Raw genomic sequence first — 22,881 nt, 5'->3', positions numbered from 1 at the left:
ACCTCTAAACCATCAGAGAGTAAACTGCAAATAAGCATAAACCATGGCAAGAATCTAGGAAAAATCTGACAAAGTTTCCCCTGAAAACTAGGCAAAAACTCAAAAAACTCACCAAATACGCATGAAAATAGACACTCAATGTCTCAGTAGAAAAATCCACAAATGGAATACATAGCACTACCAAAACCCTGGAAAAATAGCTCACTCCTGACCAAGTTGGTATATGGACGAACACTTGTAAATCTACGAACCTGCTACATGTAAGCTATAGCTAGCTCAAATTGTATCTGCATAATACATACATAACATGAAACTGCACCAAATTGTTCAAACAAGCTCTTCGTAATGCTCCACAAAGTCGTACATGAGCATTACATGTGCCGCATAAGTGGTACTAGAAAGACTGTGCAACATGTGAGAAAAACCGCTCAAAAACTAGCACACACTACCTCATCGGTTGTTAACATGTTGACTGCAAACATTGTCCAAGAGCCAAGTGCACTTGAGGGAAAAACCCACTCTAAAATGGACCGTCGGAGCCATATGTGTTGATATGTGCTATCGAAGCCAAAAACTAGGAAAAACATTCAAATCGAAATGGATGAGTCGAAGCTGAGAGGTATGGGGGAGCCGTTGGAGCCAAAACGGCTCCAAAATGGGTGCATGGGAGGGAAGTCGTTGGTGAAGCTATGCTAGAGTGAAGCCAAATCGCTATCACTATGTCAAAGACGAGAGAAACTGGTCGAACTCCATCGCGGCCGAGGGAGCACCGTCGATCGCCACAAGTTGTAGCTCTGATACCACTTTTGAGTGCGTGTGTGCATGGTGCGGTGTGGTGCAAGGAAGGGTAGAAGAACACAAGACGGTGTGGGTGGAGTAACCTCTAAGGAAGTAGTGACTGAGATGCTCCTTATTCCTTCTATATGAATGAATAAGGGCATGTACACACGGTGTGAGTAACCTCTCAAGAAGTAGTGAGTGAGGTGCTCCTTATTCCTTCTATATGAATGAATAAGGGCATGTACACACGGTGGGTGGGCGGTTGGACCTCAAACATCCGGCCCGGGCAAAAGACGCAGTGCTTTTACCCCAAAAGGAGGAACCAAAGAAGCTAAGGGAGGAAAAGACCAACTGGGTAGCCATGCAGATACAAGAACATCAGCACAAGAGGGAGAAGGAACGACTGGAAAAGAATATTTATAAACTACTCCAAGAAAAATGGATAATACAAGAATCAAAAGAGGATGCTCTAACAGATGTTGATCATTACCAGACGCTTTTAGAGGCTAGGAGATCAGATGACAAGGATTTATTCAAAGCACATCAAGCGAGAAATGATGTTATATTCCAAAAATACATCTACCACAAATGAGTACATATTGTGGATAACAACGGAGACCTCACCTTTAATGTATCTGATCTTGAGACTTTCATTGAGACAGTCCAAACAGAGCTCAAAGAATAAGCAGGACAATACAACACAATGCTCGTTAATGAAGCCATCATTGAGCACATTGACAACCACCAATATAAGGCTGAGGATTATGAGGAAGACAAGGAGGATAAAGATCAAAGAAAAAGCAGAATAGTACAACATAATGCTGGTGAATGAAGCCATCATTGAGTATATTAACAACCACCAGTTAAGGATGAGGATTATGAGGAAGACAAGGAGGATAAAGATCAAAATCAAGATCAACAACACCAAAAGAAATGTGATAATGATGATGTATCCATCATTGAGTATATTGAAAACCACCAATATAAGGATGAGGATTATGAGGAAGACAAGGAGGATAAAGATCAAATCAAGATCAACAACACCAGAAGAAACCTGATAACGATGATGATGATGAGGATGGAGCAGGTGGTCATACTATTGGGTCAATGGCTGGGGGGATAGCAACTACGAGTACACCTCTCGATCAAACTTCAAGTAACCCAACAAAGCGTCGTGAACCACAAGCGCAAGACAATCCAGATCCACCTCAACACATTGGAGGATAGGAAGGCCAAGAAGGTTCAAATCAAAATAAAGGGAAAGCAATTTTATTAATCACTAACTCTGAATCTGACCACAATAACTCTATTGAGTTGCTAGAACTAAACAAGAGTCTGCGTAGAGCCAAAAGTCTTCAGATCATACAATTTTTGGATGATGATTCAACCTACTCAGATCTAGAAAGATTTTAGATGCTCTATGTGAGAGCAAGATGGATGGTTGCAGACTGGAAGTCAACCAATTACCATGGCAAGAGAGTTTGTCACCTACCTGCACATCCTGCCTGTGTCCAAGTGCTAGAAAGAATTCTAGAATGGGACCAGCTTACCAGTAATGATAAAAACACTGCATCCAAAGGCGCTTGGGATGCCCTGACACCCTATGAAGTAGAAATGATGACTTTCAGGAAGAAGGACCAATTGGAGCAAGAGGCACTATTGAGACTCATTCAAAAGAAACAAGGTGGAGTTACTACCTCAAAGGCATCACATGCACCATCCAAGAGGAAGAAAGAACCTAACAAGAAGAGGGTTCGCTTATTGGTGGGTGAGTTAATTGGCATCACACCGCTAGCCTTTTGCAAAACGAAATAGATATGAGGATTTTGACAGCCGACATCTTTGGATCCTATGCTAACATAGGAGAGGTGGATGTCCAAATACAAAAGAAACAACAAGCAACTAGGAGTCCTTATTGGCACCGTTATTGGGAAATTGGAAAACATTTTGGAAATCGTTACTGGAAATTTTGGTATCTACCAAACTTCAAGAAAGGAGACGAGGAATGTAGAAGGCAAGAACAACCTCTAGCAAGACTGGTGTGCAGATGAAGCTTTTGAAAGCGATAACCAACGAGTTACCACAGTAACTAACAGTGCATAGTCAGTTAGACACCAGTCAGACGGCCTATAAATAGGACCCGTTACTCATTTTGTACACCTTTTGACTCCCTAGAGTCCTTAGTGGTCTACATCCTGAGCTATTTTTTCTCCTTGTTTTACTCTGTAATTATTTGTTGTGCTCTCTCTTCTTCTATAATTCCAAAGCAATGATCTCTGAATGTTTTGAATTTGACATCTCTAGTTCCAAATACCAACTTGGAGTAGCTGTATGAACACATCCAGATCATTCCAGTAGTTGACTCTTCAAAACCATTATAGACAACAAGGACAATAAAGAGATCAAATTGATCATTCCTCTTTCTGAGTTTGACTGAACCCTAAAGAATAGAGTACCGCAGAAGAGAATGAGCTCTTTAATCCATTCAAAATAATGAGTACATGAACTCTGAGTCGATAAGAACAAACTCCCCTAATTAATTTATTTTATTAGAATAGAATCTAGAACTACATATTTTCATTTATTTTATCTTAACTTATTCTCTCCTACTTTCTCCCCTTTTTTTATGGGACACCAACCCTTGCAACAGAGGCTATCCCACTGGTTGAATGCCCTCAAGCTTGGAGGTGAGTCCACATTGTCTCTATGGTGTTGGGAGGCGAGCCAGATGTTCTCCCATTGTGTGTCTAGGATTGAGTTTGGCTTGCGGCATGCCATATGTATAGAATTTTCCCGGTTTTATAACCACGAATATTATTGAGGACAACAATCCAAGATAAGGGGAGAAACGTAACATCCCCAGACATCAGGATGAGTGCCTGCAGTATGTCCATCCAATTGACCCCATAAGTAAGGCTTGAGTCTCCTTTGCGATCGTCTTGTGTGATCACCACACTTGGACTCTACATCGATGGCGGCTTTGCCCGCACACTCGTATGTTGTGGGCTCATTTTTATGGGACACTGGCTCTTGCGATAGAGGCTAGCCCACTGGCTTCCTGCAGGCCCTCAAGCTCAGGAGTGAGCCCATATTGGCTCTATGATTGGGAGGTGAGCCTGGTGTCCGCCCATTACGTGTCTTAGAGTGATTTGGGGAAAAGCGTCGCATCCCCAGACATCAGGATGGGTGCCTGCAATATGATAGGTCAGTGTGACCCTACTTGTTTCATTGGAATTCGTCTTGTGTGATCACCACACTTGGTCTCTACATCGATGGTGTCTCTACCCGCACACCCGTACTCGTGTGGGCTCTTTGGTATTGGACACCGGCTCCTGCAATAGAGGCTAGCTCACTAGCTACAAGCTCTCAGTCTCGAGGGTGAGCCCATATTGGCTCTATGGTTGGGAGTTGAGCCTGATGTTTGCCCATTACGTGTCTAGGAATGAGGTTGGCTTGCGACATGCCATGTGTGTAGGATTTTCCTAGTTTTATAACCACAAATATCATTGAGCACAGTAATTCAAAAAAAGGGAAGAAGTGTTATGTCCCCATACATTAGGATGGGTGCTTGTAGTATGTCATGTACACGATGGTTCACTTCACTGTGTTGCTTACCTGGTAGGCTGGCATGAGGCGGGACACTCGCTCCTAGGGTTACTCGTTGTCAAAGTCTCTATCTCTCTTCACTTCTATTGTTGGATATGTGTCATAGGTCACTTTTAGTGAGTTTACATATTTAGTAGCCATTGGAGTATTTCTTTCCTTTTAGCATTTTCAGAGTGTTTTGTCTCACCACATCGGTCTCTCTCTTGCTGGCATTTTCTACTAGCGCTACCTCTCTTCCTTGATAGCGCTCAACTTCCACAGCATGTGCACATCCTTTGTGGCATGCCACAAAGGTGGTGTGTGCTTGTGATCATTCGATGGGTGGTATGCGCTAGGACCTTGACAGCGAGGAGATCCATAGTGATAGATACGAGATCTATCGGTTGCCCATCACATCAAGTTGCTTGCGGTTGTAGATGCATTCCTCATCTGATTCACCCTTTTTTGTTGCACCTTTGACATGGTATAAGAGCCGTGGCGTGCTCTTGGATTGGATCAGTGATTTGGGCGAGATTATGGTGCTGATTTTTCACGACAAAAAGAGACGATTTGTTGTTTTGTTTTTGCGTTTTTCCCTTTTTTTGGGGCTGATTTTGACTGTAGTAGACAGATTTGTAGTTGGCTACAGCTCTCTCTTTGAGGGATATCAAGTATATGATCCAGAGAAGGGCGATGTTGCACTCAGCTGTGATGTTATCTTCGACAAGATTTTACCTTCAAAGGGGGCTTCCGCTCCCAAGTCTTTCAGAAGGACTCTTGACTTGCCGATACTTGGAGACCTTGGCTTTTATTTTCCTCTTGATGATAGTGGTTCTCATCATAGTGCTCAGGTAGAACCCAATCCACAAGTAGCTCCTCCCCTTGGGGGATTCACCATGAAAAACTTACCGCACCACGTAAGTGCAAGGGAGGGGTTTTCTTCTACAAGTTACATGGCGTATAAGTTAGGGGTAGGCCCCCAATAATTTGTCTCTCAAGCTTAAAAATAAGGGAGGGGTATGATATTTATTGGGGGTGGGGGGGAGTGAGAAAAGGAAATAATGAGAGGAACTTTTTGTGTTTCAAAATTATGGCTTCCCAAAAGAGTCTGCCCTCAAACTTGTGAGTCAATAACTACAAAGATATATGCAAGAACTAACACTGCTTTGTATCGATTTCTTGTTTTGTGGTTATAGTTCATTTGTTGAGGGATGAAAACTATAAAAAGTTTGTATAGATGCAAATTTACGCGGAGAACTTACCAAAACTTTATAACTATGTTTTTTGAGTAATTTAGGTGGGTCAGTATTAGATGAGTAGCTAAAGTGCAAGCTAAATGAGCACATAGTTTGAAAGTCAAACTAAAACACATTAAGGGTACATCTAGTTATCAACAAAAGTGATTCCTTAGTACATTGCCATTCACTATGCTACACGCTCTTTGACTAGTTTTACTTAGTTAGATCATGTGAGACCTAAATTTTATATGTAAGATAAGGGTATGATAGTTTTCTACATTGATTGTTGTATAGGCATAGAAAGTGGGGTCATATTCCCTAATATGAGTCGTATATAGGGGTTTTATCAAATTTGTTCGCTTGTAGATGGCATCCTGTTTTGTATGTAGAATGAATCCCCAGAGCTCCTCCCACGAGGAGCAAGTCAGACAAGTTCCCGAAGTGGATATTGGAGACATTGTGAGATTCAACAAACTCAGATTTTCCAACTAATTGGCGTGAATCCGAAGTACACGACATTCACAAGCAACTTCATATTATTGAGGTGGATGGAACTTTGTTATAGGTGAACTATGCTTTGATGTCTACAGTGATCAAGGACAGAGATCCTCTTACCATTGAGGAAGCAGACTCAAACCCAAAGTGGAAGTTGGCTATGCAAAAATAACAAAAAGAACAACACTTGGGTGTTGGTTTATGGCCTACCAAGCGGAAAGTGATTGGTGTCAAATGGGTCTACAAGACCAAGTACAAATATGATGGTTCATTGGACAAGCACAAGGCAAGACTAGTTGCCAAAATCTTTTCTCAGGAACCCGGTGTAGACTACAAGGAGACCTTTGCCTAACCGCATGGATGGTGACCATTTGAATCATTTGCCCTTGTTGCCTTTTGTGGGTGGTTGATTTTTTAGATGGTTTTTGTTTGGCTCTGTGTGTGTGTGTGCGTGCGTGCGCATTCATAATTTCACACTTCAGGACCAAGACCGGTGGGTGTAGCAGTGGATTGTGCTCTCTTGACATTTTTCATCTTCTTTCAGTACAGTATAGCCCAGGTGTCAAGAGGGAGGACACATACCCGCTATACATTTACACTAGAACTAACTTTGTTTATGCAAAGTAGATCTATAGTCGTCTATGTATAGCAGCCAGAACACGACTCTCAATGGAGGAGATCACCTCTTTACTGATTGAGACATTACATGATGCAACAATAGAGGCTTACCCACACACTCAACCTGATCAGAGATGTTGTTCTAGGACTATGCCTCAGAACAATTGGTATGACAAGGAGTGTAGATAGACAAGAGCATAGCTTCAGAGGATCTTCTCCTACGGGTCATCATTCACATATAGTCTCGGATTGCCTTCAGGCGCCTTGTGCGATGCAAGAAGCAAACATTCCTAGCTCGATACTTATACCAGTTTCTCTTGAGTAGAGCCTCAAGAGAGGCATGTGTTTCTTTCATGAGCACTCCCCTCCCCTAGTGATTACTTATCCTGATGTGTGGGGTCAGTATGCAACATCCTTATATACGGTCCCTAGACAAACACCCCTTCTAAATACTCTTGAACCATGCCCATCTACGAGTAACTTCTTTACCAATGAGATGGTAAAGATAGACATTGACAAGATGAGGACCAAGAGGGCATGTTATCATGATGGTCTAGTAGAAAAGCACTTTATACATGCTAGAGATATGCTATCAAAGGTTCTTGCAGCTCTATTCAATCGTTCCATGTGTGAGGATCTACATGAGACTTGGAGATCGTCTAATATTGTGCCTATCTTCAAGGAAAGTGATCCTACGGAGCCAAAAAACTACTGTACTATTATGATTGGACATACATTGGCATGGTTGTATGCATCTATCCTTGAGAAACAATTCGGCAGATGAGCAGAGAGTGAGGGCATACAGGCAGCGGGACATGCCGGTTTTAGGAGAGGCTTCGCAACTCTTGACCATATTCTGACACTCAGAGCCATCATTAAGGAGGGTAGAGCACATGGGACACGGATTTATTGTAGCTTTGTGGATTTTAGCAAAGCATTTGACATGCACAGACTACAAGAGATGGCAGTGCCCATTGAGTTGATTTGGGGGATCATGGCTCTATACAGATTAGTGGTGGGACATGTACGCATTCTAAAAGTGATATCTAATTTACTTACATCCGTTATTGGAGTGAAACAAGGTTGTCCATTGTCTCCTACTCTTTTTGGTATGTATATAGATGAGGTTCTGATTACGTTAACACAGAGGGTGACAAAGGTGCCCATATGGTAGGGACATGGATTCCATTGTTGTTATATGTTGATGATATTGTGATGATCTCTGACTCACTGGAGGGTGTGAGATGACATTTGGATGCATTATATTGCGGAGGATAGTGGATTATCTCTAGACCTTGGTAAAACCAAGGTTATGGTATTTAGCACCACACCGCACTGGATTAGGAGATTAGTACCTACATTCACGTATGGTCAAGAGACTTTGGAGCACATAGATGCATACACTTATCTTGGGGTAGTCTTAACTAGGCCAAAGTTTTCTTTGAAGAGAGCTGTAGAGACTAGATTGACCAGAGCATATGCGGTCTTGGGAAGATTGGAGAGGATGTGTTCACAGGTTCAGTTCCAAGAACCCTAAACAAAGCTCTAGATCTTTGATACCTTCGTAGCTTCAACTATACTCTATGGGGTTTAGGTTTGGGGACCCCCTATGGGTCAAGATGGGTGGAGAGGTATGGAGAGACCCTTGGTATCTATAATCTCTCACTTGATTAGAGCCAAGGCCTCCGTGCCACACGAGATCATTAAAGAGGATTTAGTAGCCCCCCTATGGAGATAGAGATGCTTATTAGAGGAGTCTCCTTTATACACAGCTTATGGGATACTACCAAAAGAAGATATGCTAGATTGGCCCTTAAGTCCTCCATACAATTAGCTTTACAAGAGAGATACATCATGCTGGTATGCACACATGTCATATGGTTTCATATACATGGCTTCATCATGGACAACTTTCCTCCCTTCCAGTACTCCATTAATATACCATCATTGTCTCTTACATAGGTCGAGATTACTAGACTGGTTTGTTAAGACCTGACCCAATTGGACACCAGGAGGATATGGATAGAGCCAACACATGAGTTGGGCACAAAGATGGCTTTCTATAGAGAGCATATTCTCCAACTCACATGGAGATGGGTTTGTGATTTGACCTAGCTATATAAATACACATCTATCTCATAGGTTATGGTGTGCCATTTGTTAGATATGGACATCTTCACACGAGATTGAGATTAAAACTAGTATATTTAAAGGAATACCATTGGCTAACATGATATTCCGCCTATGCCATACAGAACCAGAGATAGGGATGCATTATATATGTTAGTGCACAAAGTATTACGAGATAGAAATTCGATTCCACTGTCTGTTCAGAGAAGGCTCCGAACCCTTCTCTAGAGTCATGAGGTATCAGGAGAGAGATGTCTTGCACTGTATCTAGTTGAGTTAAACAGACACAGAGATAGTTTACTAAGGAGACTTAGAGAGAGACAATCCTAGAGACAGATTATTGATTTATTAACACCGAACATTGGAAAGATAGAGGAGCAACCACCATTGCAAATCTCAAGTCATACTCACACCCTCGGTACTCTCATTGACCAAGCATTGTTGCTCGGAAGATTGAGACGCCCACAATTGAGGAGAGGAGCTTCACAGCATCGATGCAGACTACAATAGAGGATTTGAGCCATACTATCTCAAGATCCACACATATGAGGATGGATTCATCACCCATTGTATCTCTCTCTTGTATTGGGCACCCATTTGTAACAGTGATCACACATACCCCACCTAGTTCCAACTAGTAACACTTCTAAATTCAATTTGGTATCCCTTTTTTAGTACTCAAACATGGTATCAGATTCACCAATATGTAACAGATTGATCTCATAGGTCATTTTGGCCTTTTTAAAAAGTTAATATATCATTTTATTCTCCATCTCTCTCTCTCTCTCTCTCTCTCTCTCTCTCTCTCTCTCTCTCTCTCTCTCCCCCCCCATCATGCTAGTGTGCACTCATGTCATCATGGTTTCAGATACATGGTTACTTCAGATGTCCCACCACAAGCTACCCAATCACACCCTCATCATGGCGTTCTTCTTAATCGAGCCATCCAACTTGGCCGCTCACGATGCCGGAGGATGCAAGGATCTTCACACCGTACATGAGATCTACATTAGCCGAGGCTACAGAGCATCATTGAGCAACATCAAGCAACCCCCCTCTCGAGCTGACTATGGAGGACATTGAGGCCATACTGTAGAGACCCATGAGGGAGCTCATGGGATGATCACCATTGTCTACTTCCCTCGTTGTGCAACTCATTAGCCCTCATGTACCCACTCCCTATATGTTTTGAGCTTATGTAATATGTGCTGAGGACATTGATGATGATGAGGATATACGTTAGGCTCCCACCACTAGGTACCCTAATTTATTTTTATCTTTATGTTCCCCTAACTTCGTACTAGAGTCACACATGGTTGTAACCTTTTGGTCTAGTAGGTAATTTTGGCCTTTTGAAGACGTTAATATACCATTTCATTTCATGTCTCTCTCAACCCTAGTCTTAGCTATTTGCCTCTACGGGTCGTCCTCTCCAAAGCTTCCCTCAACCTCCCCTTGGGCAAGGGTCCACCCTATGGGAGGGGCACCAATGCATAAGCTACGCCCCAACCAACATTGCACCTGCTCGCCCATCATCCCTTGCTCGTGGTCTGAACCTGCAAATTTCTGCAATGCACCTCTACCTGCGACACTCCGCCTCCTACTCTCCATCCCCGACCTAAGCACGAATGTGACTCTCTCTCTCTCTCTCTCTCTCTCTCTCTCTCTCTCTCTCTCTCTCTCTCTCTCTCTCTCTCTCTCTCTCTCTCTCTCTCTCTCTCTCTCTCTCTCTCTCTCACCCTCCAACCCATGATTGTATGGCCCAAAAGTAATTCACACTCTGGCCTCAAAGTGAGTCTTGAGCTGTAACAACAGTCCTAAGTCCCACCATACGAAGCTACAAGCACACAAGCATGGCCACTCGGGCTTCGTCCCGCAAAAAAACTCACCTTTGTCAGGGTCGTGAAAACACCCCCAAAGATAGACAACACTGCTCACCTCCAAAATGAAGTTGAAAGACTACGCAAGGAGAACAACGAGCTGAAACAGAGAATCGTTACCATCGAGGCTCGGCTCACCACAATGGAGAACGACAAGAAGGAGATAAACTACATGGAAGCCAAGCTCAACAAAACAAAGGCACAAGTAGAAAACACCCTCACAAAGATCTCACAAAAGGCTATCAAGAATCAAGTGCAACAGATCATCTCTAACAAAGTTGAATCTCATGTGGAGTCCACGCTACACGAACGACAAGACAAGAGGATATCGCCGTCAATGTTTGCATCGGCGGGCTTCCAAGCGATTGGAAAGGGGAGGGGGACCTCGAGGTCCTCGAGTCCCTTGCTCGCATCCAAACAATAGCCCACATGATACAATGGGATCTAGCAGCAATTGCCTCTCTTACAAACGAGCATCGCACCAACATGCGACCCTTACTTTCAAGACCAGGATAGACCGAATCAAACTCTTTGAGCAATTGAGACTTCTCAAGAACACTAAAATTCGATTTGCAGAAGACCTTACACCCGTCCAACTCAAACACAAGTTTAAAAAAATGCAAGAAGCGCACGCAGCAGGAAAATGGGCAATTTACTCAGGAGCCAAAGCCTTTATCCAAGAATTCTGAAATCTCAAACTGGCATCCCCCTTACCCACCCCTCTTTAGGTTTTCATATTCTCTTCTCTTTTTTCCCACACCAGGTTAGACCCTCGGTCCTTAATTGAGATGTATCTGACAATCCCTAACCCTTTGTAATATTTTATTGTCCGTCTCATAGGTCATATCTGACCTCCATAGACGATAATTCAATCTCTCTCTCTCTCTCTCTCTCTCTCTCTCTCTATATATATATATATATATATATATATATATATATATATATATATATATATATATATATATATAGATATATATATCATTTCACTTTGTTCATGTGTGTGTGTGTGCGCACGCACGCCTGCAAAGGAGAGATGGGGTGGGGACGAAGGAGAGATGGTCGGTAGGGGCCAACCTTGCTTCACTGCAAAGTCAATGAAGAATGCTTTGTTCAGTTGCCACGAGAGCAAAAATGTCTCTTGCGATAAATTTGGGCTTTTTTTTTGAAGTTTTTAGCATCACATGAGCAACGCCATCGCTTATATGACGCTATAAAGTTTGTAAACGTCGTTATGAGCATCGCAAGACGTGAATCACTTAGCGTTGCTTTTTATTATTTTTTGGGGCAAATTTTTGGAAATGGATGAGAAGTTGACGTGGGAGTACACTATGCAATATGAGTATGCCTTGATTTTGAACAATTGAACATGGGACTTCATGAATTTTCCCAATGGAAAGAAAGATTTATTTTGCAAATGGGTTTACAAGCTAAAGAGTACCAAGGTTACATTAGTTGTTGAGGCATTTGCACAACAAAAAGACATTGATTTCAATGAGGTCTTTTTGCATGTGGTCAATTTAAAAACCTTACATTTTACGACGGATTAATAGCTATTAAGGATTTGGAATTGGTCCAAATGGATGTGAAGATGGCTTTCCTTCACAAAAATCTCCATGATGACGATTGTATGTAGCAATGGTTGCGGTTAGAGCACTTGGTACATAAACTCATGAAGGCTCTTTATGGTTTGAGGTAAGGATTCAAGAAATGGTATGAGAAATTTGATACATTCATGCAATCTTATGATTATAAGACAACTCAAGAGGATCATTGATTATACACGAGAAAAATTAGCTATAGTTCCTTTCTTATTCTCAATTTGTATATTGATGACATGCTTATCTGGAAAGTCCACTCATGAAATTGCCAATTTGAAGCAAATGTTGAGTCAAATTTGTGCTATGAGTCACTTTCTTGGTACATGAGCATTAAACAGGAAAGGATTACAAAGATTTTTACATTATTTCACGAAGATAGGTTTTGCATCATAAAAATATGCAAGGAGGAAGGCATTGAGTACATCATTGCTCACATATGTGAAATTTAAGGAAAAAGGTGAGTGCTGAGAAGAAGACATGCCAAATGTGTCATATTCCTCAACAGTTCGAAATCTTATGCATGTGATGGTGACAACGAGGCAGAATATTTCATTTGCAACGAAAGTGGTGAGTTGCTATATGAAAAACCCTAGCACGATGGGAAGCAGTGAAATATATACTCATACAACAAGCAAGTGTTAACGCTTTGGGAACAACGCTGCATCTTTTGTTGGATACACAAATGTTGATTATGTCAGATATATAGATACCAAGATATTTAAACCTGGATTTGTCTTCATATTTGTTGAAGGAGCTCATTTATTGAGGTCGATGTCTTGAAGACACGTCCTCTTCTACTACAAAGTCTAAGTATGTTGCAACATTAGATTCTAGTACAGAAGCAATACGATTGGCACATTTAGTGGGAGATTTGGACATCAAAGGTTAGCCTCTAGTGGTAAATTGTGCTAGTTAGAGTGTCATTACTTTGGCAATGAATCCTGTGTTTCATGCAAGAACGAAACACATGGATGTGAGGTATAGCTTCATTCGAGACGTCTTGCTAGACAAGCTGATGGAACTGGTCAAAGTATTGACTTGATGAGTGTAGGGTGAAGCCACTAACATGCTTCATACTCATAAAAGCTTTGTATACCTTTTTATTTAATCACTTAGAGCCACATTACCCTTTTAAGTGGGAAGTGGTTGTGATAAAGGCCACTATAGTCAGGCGATCAGTCATGGTTGGTTACTTATCCTCTTACTAACACCTTGTAGATAATAGAGAATAAGGAGTTTCATGAGTGCTTTGCATGTGCTCCACCATCTCTCTCTCTCTCTCTCTCTCTCTCTCTCTCTCTCTCTCTCTCTCTCTCTCTCTCTCTCTCTCTCTCTCTCTCGCACACTTGTGCCTTTCAACTACTGCACTTCAGTAGTTAGAGAAATGATGTATCAAGAGATGGTAGTAGTTTGTAATGGACGCACCAATGATTCAAATGGTTAGCAGAACAACAAGAGAATGAATATGGTAATCCTATTGCTCAATCAATTGTAAAAGAATCACCTAGAACAAAATTTGAACAAGCAATGACTAGTGAGGATAATTTGGCCTTTTAAAAATCTTCATAAAGTCTCGTTTAATGGTCTTGCATTGCATTAAGAATTCAAAGTATTTTTTCTTGGACAGTTTTACCTTTGGCCTTGACGAAAGCATCAAGTTTTTTTGCAAAGGGCTTTACACATTGCCCACACACTTTGTATGTGGTATGACCACCCTATGAAATTGAATCAATTCTACCCCTTTAAGCATTTCTAAACTTAATCTACTACATCTTGAGGGGATAAAATCAACCAATGAATCTTTTTGTCCAAGGGGATTCCTATATCTCTCTCTCGTAGGTCATGATGGACACCCAACCTACGAAACAAGAACATATGTCTCTTGTTACCCGCTCAAGGTCTAGCTATTGAGCATACACTTTTTCCACTTCATGTGTCATCCCATAGGTTTTACCTATGTGATTATGGGGATAATGTTAGCATAAATCTCCATCATAGATGAGAGCCTACTTTTCACTAGCATACCTAAAATAAGCAATAAGGTCATGGTCATCACAGCTAGAGATATATGAACTCCATCTCCATTTACATTGTACATATTCTCCTTCACTCATGTAGTGTTGCTAGCAGTGTTTGTTATCTTGTTTCTCCATCAATCTCTCTCATCTTGTGTACCTATGATTTTTAACAATGACCTAACAAAAATTATTATTATGATTTCTCACAATGACTTAATATAATTTATTATTATGACCTCTAACAATGACCTAGCACAATTTATTATTTCCAAGTGAAGACATGTGCGTAGTAGGCCTCCTTCAAGTTCATATTAATATTCTTGGGATTGAATTAACTCAGCAGAAATAGGTAATGGGCATCCCCTAGTAGTGTCATTGACATCCAACCCTTGTGCACTTAGCGAAATCTCTTGGAGGAATCGCAGCCACAAACATGTCGATAGATCGAAACATCTTTACCAACAAAAGAAAAAACTTGTACAATTGCATAGCAAATAAAAGCTCGATAACTACCGTAAATCTTATAGGAGCAATGTGTTCCTCAGTGTGTGAGAGGTGAATGAGTGTTGAATCCAAGTCTTAATAGTAGAAAGGGGTAATCTCTCCATGTCTACACCATGTCTCCAAACCACTCTCTGACGTGCAAACACCATGATCCGTACTCCCTTGACTCTGAGAGCTATCTAGAAGCCTCAAAAGCTATGCATGTGAGTCTATTTGGTGGTAGCTCCCTCATTCTTTGTATGAAGTAGACCATTTGAAAGTGCCTATCAACTAACATTGTGGGTTGCTCTTAACAATATCATGTGATATTGAATGCTTACTACGGAGCAAGCATGACATCATTCATATTTATGGCATCTCAATCTATGTCCACGAGGTAGTTAATCATCTCGAGGCCCGTATTGCTAGATCATACATCAAAGTTGGGGAGACCAATGTTTCCAAGAGCCACCCCTTCATGTGGGGCTCGTGAAAATGTGCTTGGTGGCATCTTTGCTCAAGCATGGTCAAAGGAGAATATGAGAGAGAGAGAGAGAGAGAGAGAGATAGAGAGAGAGAGAGAGAGAGAGAGAGAGAGAGAGAGAGATTGTGACGGTTCCCGACCGACGTTGTCAAGGCTTCCCACTCTATGGTTAGAGTGGCATTTTCTTGTAAATCAGACAATGAATAGGTACAACAATTGTCTTTTAACGTTAAAGCAATGGTGATAATATCAACCTAATGATAACTTGATGTTGGATGTCTGCTCTATCTAAGAATCCAATATGCTCTCTTGCTCCAAGTGAATCGTCCTATTCAGCTCTTGAGGTTGATTTCTACGGCTATAAAGGATTGACTTCATGAATGTGCCATAATCATCTCTTCCAACTTCATTTTGGATAAATAAGAGGATGCAAGGAGTTCGGTAAATTAGAGGGTTTCCTCACAACAATTGACAACTCTTGGAGGCACCCTTGGGATAGTTCGTTGCGAGGATGCAAGGAGTCGGGTAAATAAGAGGGTTTCCTCACAAGCAAGACCATGTGCCTGTAGACCATTAGGCTCTGTAAGGGCCATTTAGCATCAGCAACGTCGGGGACCCCATTTCGACTTGGGTGGACCGTGCACCATGATACGTAGCAGCGAAGCCGAGGACCCAACTCGACTTGGGTGGACCGAGCAAAAGACAACGAAGCCGGATGACCCTTAGGTGGTGGACCGAGCCCCTTCATCGAAGCCGGGTACCTGCGAGCGGGTAGACCGAGCATCAAAGCCAAGCCGGGGACCCAACTCGATTTCGGTGGACCGCGCACCTCTTCATCCAAGCCGGATGACCCAGAATGGTGGACCGAGCACCACAGCGAAGCTGGAGGCCTGCGAGCAAGCGGGCCATGCATCTTTTTCCTTAGCACACAGACTTGGGGATAGTCCCCCATAAAGACGGCTCAACGCAAGGGCCACATGGGGAAGGCTCCCTCACAAGAAGGCCGGAGGTTGAGCGATGCCTCCCGCAGTGACGGTCTACGAGATAGCACTGCTCGTACACATAAGCCAACATCAGCCCAATCATAGTGGGCACATCCTCAGCAGAAGACAAGGCAAGCAACAAAGCCACCTAAATCCGGGCTCAGACAGGAGCCCCTCCAAGGTAAAGACAGCAAGTATGCCTACATCCGGCTGACAAGGAGCCTATCCAGGTACCACGAAGAGTACACCTACATTGGGCTCAGACAGGAGCCTCTACAGGTACACATGCAATCGAGCCCAACATTCGGCTCAGATGGAGCCTGAAGGGCACACAAGAAAAGGTATGTGGTGCGACCACATCGGTCTCAAGAGGATGAGCCCCACCATCAACCCTCTTTCTTTCAAGCGAACTTCAACCCTTCATCAACTTCGCAGCGGATCTAAGCAAGGGAAACCACGAAGACCCAAGATGAGTGATTCTCACGTTTGTTTTCGTCGGCCAACGAAGGCAGGTTTGTTAAGAACAAGTCAAAGTTCTTCCAGATCAAGACAGATATATGTGAGCATTCAAGCTAAACTCAAGCGACAAGCTTCAAGCAGATAGCAAGGAACAAAAGCAAATCGACCAATCTTCTTCTCTACGAGTTACCTACTTCAAGTCTTTCCCTCAAGTTTGCAAGACTCACATCAAAACATTCAGGTTCAATCGAGTCCTCAAGTATGCCAAAGCTTCGAGGTATCAATGGGATTGACTCTTCGACAATCTCAGGAAAACCTTGGTTTGTATGCCAAGGAAGCAATCAGATAGGCTTCATCTCTTTTGGTTCAAGGACGGACCGGCGCTCAATAAGCCTAGAAGGTATCTTCCGCAACGTACCTTACTTCAACGAGCAAGTAAGCTCCTATCAAGACTCCCAGGTCTATATGAGCACTCAATAAGTGCTTCAAGAAGGAAAATCCAAAAGCCAAATCTTCAGAGGCCTGAACAACCTCGGCACTAAAGCCCAAGGATCCAATTCGGCAGAGTAACTTACTCTCCATGGAACGCGAAGCGAGCAAATCTTTTTGGTAAACAGGATGCAACTCTGCACCATGTAATCAACTCAACTAAACGCGAAGTGGACCTTCGTCGCCATTCAGGAAGGAATCAGCATGAAGTCAGTCAAATCAGCTTCCAAGAAGCAACGGAAATCAACGCCACTTGGTTCTCACCCTCAAGACGAGAACTGCATCACCACTGCAGAGCAGCAAGTATAATATCCGAAACAGACTGGTTTCTCAACATGGATCAATGCAGCAACGTGGTCTATGCCACTCAATGTAGATATTCCTATCAGTTAAGCACCAACAAAAGTGCCAAGCGAACTTGGTACCCACAGCTCTTCTACCTTTCAACAAGCACGGCTGTTTGAGATAGACACTCCCTTCTCGGTAAGACCGCTCATGCAGCCCATTTTGGATTTCATAGATGCACGTAGCTCTACACCCTCCAAAGCATTAACCAGGGAGTTTCCTGCCCTAACAATGCTAACTCTCGGGACGAGAATTTTCTAAGGAGGAGGGGGGTATGTTAGACTCCGGTTGATTCGGAGGTTTCGGGGTGACGATGGACGGTGACCACCCGATCTTGGCAAACCACGGCTCGCTGCCACGGGGACACGCAATGGACCCGATTGGGGATGACGAACGATGGGACATAGTCATGACCTTGATTTTCTCCTCACCTCACCATTCTAGGTACTACGGATACGTGTGGGGGTTTGAGAGTGCTCGGTAACGAGAGTGTCTCCCTCCACTTCATCACCTGGAGGTGACCGGGGGAATCTGCCACGCACGGGGACTCCATGACCCAGATTCGGGGCCGTCAGCTCGTAGCCGGCGAGTCTCATCGGCCAGCGTCGACAAGGCGCTACACGCCGACGGGTTGTCCGTTTTGGACGTTCAAGTACTCCACGCGGAGGTCTTGACTACATCTTCGAGCTCAGCCATGTACATTCACGAATGCGGGCCTGAGGCACTCCTCGTTCGCAGACGAAGGCTGCGACAGATTCATAGTCCATACTACACCCCCAATGTAGCACAAGCTAGAGGTTGATAGTCTGATGTCTTGATGATCGAACCACCTTGAGCATATAGCTAAATTGACACCCTTCGAGATAGAGCTCCAATTCCCTCTCACATACCATGGATCATAGCAATTCCTGCTTTTTTGCGCCTTTTTGTCTATGTACGTCTGATTTGTCTCTGATAAACATAAAACTCTCTCTCTCTCTCTCTCTCTCTCTCTCTCTCTCTCTCTCTCACACACACACACACACACACACACACACAGAAAGAACCAAAACATCTAAGTGGTAGACCTAAGCAAGCATGACTTGAAACTCTCAAGTTTATCATCTCAATTGCAAGAGCGGTCTAGATTAATTCTGTCTTTGTATAGAAAAGACATGTGAGTAGTTGAAGTCTTGTAAGGTCCTTACAGGATATTGACATCCACAATGCAATAGCTTGTGCAATAGCACTTGTTAACAACGCAAGCTCAACTATTCATCCAAAACAAGAAATTAGGAGTAGTACTCCGATTTGGCCAATCCAAATTGCAGGGACATGACCAAGAGGCTTCATATAATTGCTATTTGTGGAGAAACAACCTGGTAATTGATATACGTCCACTCTGTGTGGTGCAATCATTTGGGCTACAACCCTCAACACCAGTAGATGACATGGGGCTACTCAAATTCATCAAAAAAAAGTCGCATTTACTTGCTTTGAATGCAATGGTTCGGGGGTTACAGCTCTCAGCAGATGGTTTGAGTCAACTCCAAAGGACATATCACCCTCCACCAAGCTGGCACTAGATGATGTGGGGCTATTCAAAGTCACCACAACATAAGATAGATAAAAAATTATGTCACATTTACAGCTCTAAGAAGAGCAAAATTGGCCATTCTTAATAAGTTATCATCCCAGCAAAGAATACATGAATTAATGTGTCAAGACTACTAGAAAGAGACCATGCACAGTACATAATTTGATTAGGTCACAAGATTTAGCGCTAACTTCCACCATGTAAACATTTTGGTAGACCAATTGACCAAATGTTCTTTTGACATTCACAGTAGCATGTACATAGACGTGACAGTGATGGAGAAATCAGATTTGCGGATGTTTAGTGTGTAGCATGATAGCAAAAAGAGGAAACCACTTTGTTTTGAGAGAGTCAACAGGGTTTTAGGCTGCTCAGAGCGCTGAATATTGGTGGGCTTTCTTCTCATAAAACTCCAGAGACAAGAGGACAGCGCAAGATCATTTCTTTGAAGCCATCCAGGGCATTATACAATGGCCAATTTCATCACTTTGGCCACACAATTAAAGATGCAGTTCTCTTGCTACTGCTGATACTAGGCAAGCTTCATTGACACTTAAAATGGTTGCAAAATTAGATGTGAGATACCTTTCATAGTATGTAATGGTTGGTACTTTAGGCCACAGTAACCTTTAAAAGAAAATCACATACTCATCCTTTTGCTCCAACACATTTACAAGCAACCAGTAAGTGCATGAGGACCCAGAACGCATGCACAGACAAATAACCAAAAGAGATGATGCTTTGAGGCTAAGACTAATGCCTGTTTTCAGAAGCCATGAACTTCGATGCATTCAGACTCCACAAGCCTCCAACTTGTTCACACTTCAGGTGCATAAGAATAAGAATGAAAATGACACCTGCAGCTTCACCCTCAACGAATGGTGAGTGAACTACTGGTTATCTCGTTGGCTCGGAAACTCTTCATCTGTTTTTTTGCATGAATAAGGATTTCCCATGGCTACAAATGTGAAACAACTCATCACTTCAGCGTACATTTTATCGTTTTTGCCTATTACATGAATAAACTGTTCTCAAGCACGGGACTTTCAAAGCTTTGAAAGCTAACTACTCCAAACGCAAAGGGTGCAATATGGACTTTCATTCCAAATTTCTGATGTATTTGAAATGCTCCACTATCTGGGAGAAAATCCCAATAAATGTGCTGAAACCTGCATTTGAATGGAATTCTGTGTATGTTCTCAACAAGTACGGAGGACTCATCTGAATCATTCCTGTGTATTAATTATCGCTGTGGTATACGTCTTTTTAATAGTCTCCTAAAATGCCTGCTGTCTTTGCAGCATTGTAGCCAAACAAAAAATGGCACATTTGAACGAATGCCTCGAGTACTCGTTATTTGCAACATGACAGATGGGGAGCAGACGTATCGATGCAATGACCTGTCAAAGTTGCTATAGCAGTATGCAATAGAGGAAGTAAGATGACCAATTTTCCACTAGCAAAACCAGAAAGTGTCTGCTAGTCCTTCTGATACAGGCAAAATGTTTAAGACTGTCTAACCTGCAGAGGTAATCAGATAGATGTTAGGCTCAAACGAACATCTGCTAGTCTTAGTTCTGCCTGGCAATGCACAACAGACAGATATAAAATGATTTGCTCCAATGACCTCACCGACTTTCTCGGAAACATCTTCCGACAGTGCCTTATGATACTCCACCTGCAGAAACATATAAAAGAGGTTCACTGAGAGAGAGAGAGAGAGAGAGAGAGAGAGAGAGAGAGAGAGAGAGAAATGAAATGAAATGTTATATTAACGTCTTCAAAAGGCCAAAGTGACCTATGAGACCAGAGAATTACAATGTGGTGGATCTGATACAAAGTCTGAGTAACAAAATAAGAGAGAGAGAGAGAGAGAGAAGAAATGTTATATTAACATCTTCAAAAGGCCAAAGTGACCTATGACACCAGAAAGTTACAACGTGGTGGATCTGATACAAAGGTCAGAGTAACAAAATAACAACATAACAAAACAAAAATACTATGGAATCTTGAGGTCGCCCTAGCTCCTTAGTGCACAGCCGTCTATAGATCCCATCTATCTATCTATACAAAGTCCGTCTCCCTTATGAAGGTGTAACGAGTAGGTGTTGCTGCCCGTGGACTGTGCCCTACATTAAATTGAAAAGAGATGGTCATCGACAAAAGGGCATGATCCACTACCACCGCAATAGGTCTGGGTCCAACCGTGACATCCTGGATACTAGAGATGACTAGAGATGACACTCAGCTATGCCATGACATAATCCACTGTGCTCACTCCATGTCTGTGTGGAAAGCATGTAAAACCCCCCGTAGTGCGAAATCTCTGTAGGCCATTCAAGATGGCCAGTCCATGTGCAGTTCCCATGTCTATCAAGTGTCGTCCATACTCAGTATGTTCCACATCCTGTGATAGTCTCTACAACATCCAACTCTCTCAGCATCTCCTCTAAAGCATCATAAAACACTGTCTAGTGATGGGCAATCCTAGCATCGAAGTCCCCTGGAATGATAATGTCACCATCCCTAGAGAGTTCCCGTATGTCATCATCCAAAATAGAAAAGGGGAACTGACCTCTGGGTGATGCATAACTGACGTACTCAGGGTAAAGTAGCAAATAGCAATGTAAAGGTATTTGCCTGTCTTTGCTCTCAATCTCATCCACATGTACCTAGCATGCTCATCCCTGCGGGCTATATGTATCAAAGGCTGTAACTCCTCTCTAAATAACACTACCACTCCCCCTAAGCCCCGCCCTCTGTGCTCTAATCGTGTCTCTTGTGTGCAGGCTGTCTCCCATCTGTATCCACTGATGTGAGGCAGAGATTGCCTAGGGGCCTAATGTGTCTCAAAGTAGAAGATGATGTCTCCTCCAGTAAAACTATCCTCAAAAGCACCCACATCAAGGCGCATAGATCCATTACAATTCCAGATGGGAACTTTGAGTGTGATCCCATAGGCCTCGCACCGTCATGTGGAGCGTCGCTTCAATATTACCACTCTTCCATCTCGGTAAAAGACAATCTTACCTTTTTTCCTTGCCGCTCTAATCTTCGGCATTACCTCTTGCATATGAGCGATCTGCCAAAGGGTAAGATCATCCCCGAGAAAGATGCACGTCTTCTTAAGAGTTGGCCTTTTCTTCAGAAATTCCTTCGTCGCTTCCATGGAGGGAAAACGAAGGATGAGTGCCCTTTCTTTCGAGGTTTCCCCATTGCTTCCATTTTTCTTGTTTTCCACTCTCCAAGCTCTTGTGTGCATCGACTCATGAACCCCCATCAAAGCCATGAGTTCTTTTACCTCTTCGCCCACATAATCTTTGTCTTTAAGGCCGCAAATTCTCACATGTAAAGCACGCACCCGTCTTCTTTGCTCCTCCTCTAGTGTTAGATTAATAATAGTGGGTGTGGACATGGACGTTATTTCCTTGTCTTTTCCTTTCTTGGCAACCTCGATCCATTTCTCCGCTTCATCCTCCTTCTGTTGAGTCTTTGTAATAACATCCACCCAAGAAGTCGTCAAGTCTTTGTGCTGCTCTTCTCCGTCTTTGATGGCCCGTACTTGCTCCTTGATCGTGTTGAGTTCTTCTATTACTGAGGGTTGAAATTCTCCCTCTTAAAGTGTGTTTCTTGATCGTGCTCAACGAGATCCTTCTTGAGTGACGCAATCTCTTCATCTTGAGCCGTCACATGATCTTCCAGTGCATTTATCTTGCTTTC

General features: G+C 42.8%; 1 protein-coding gene across 1 annotated transcript in view; it reads right to left on the bottom strand.

Moving 5' to 3' along the window:
* Positions 1 to 19,964: 19,964 nt before the first annotated feature.
* The window catches only part of LOC147460342 (Pseudouridine synthase family protein), a 112,527-nt gene continuing 109,610 nt past the window's right edge, over positions 19,965 to 22,881 (bottom strand). Inside the window, exons 20-21 of the mRNA XM_086511417.1 lie at positions 20,789 to 20,839; positions 19,965 to 20,682 (exon numbers count right to left, since the gene is read on the bottom strand). Of these exons, the coding sequence (XP_086367543.1) occupies positions 20,668 to 20,682; positions 20,789 to 20,839 (66 nt within the window). The 3' untranslated portion in view covers positions 19,965 to 20,667. The remainder of the gene's footprint in view (positions 20,683 to 20,788; positions 20,840 to 22,881) is intronic.

This window comes from Adiantum capillus-veneris, chromosome 4 (genome assembly GCF_014529385.1).
Source record: "Adiantum capillus-veneris isolate H3 chromosome 4, ASM1452938v2, whole genome shotgun sequence".
NCBI classification, from domain to species: Eukaryota; Viridiplantae; Streptophyta; class Polypodiopsida; order Polypodiales; family Pteridaceae; genus Adiantum; species Adiantum capillus-veneris.
The sequence above is the reverse complement of the archived record's forward strand: the minus strand, read 5'-3'. Positions and strand labels throughout refer to the sequence as shown.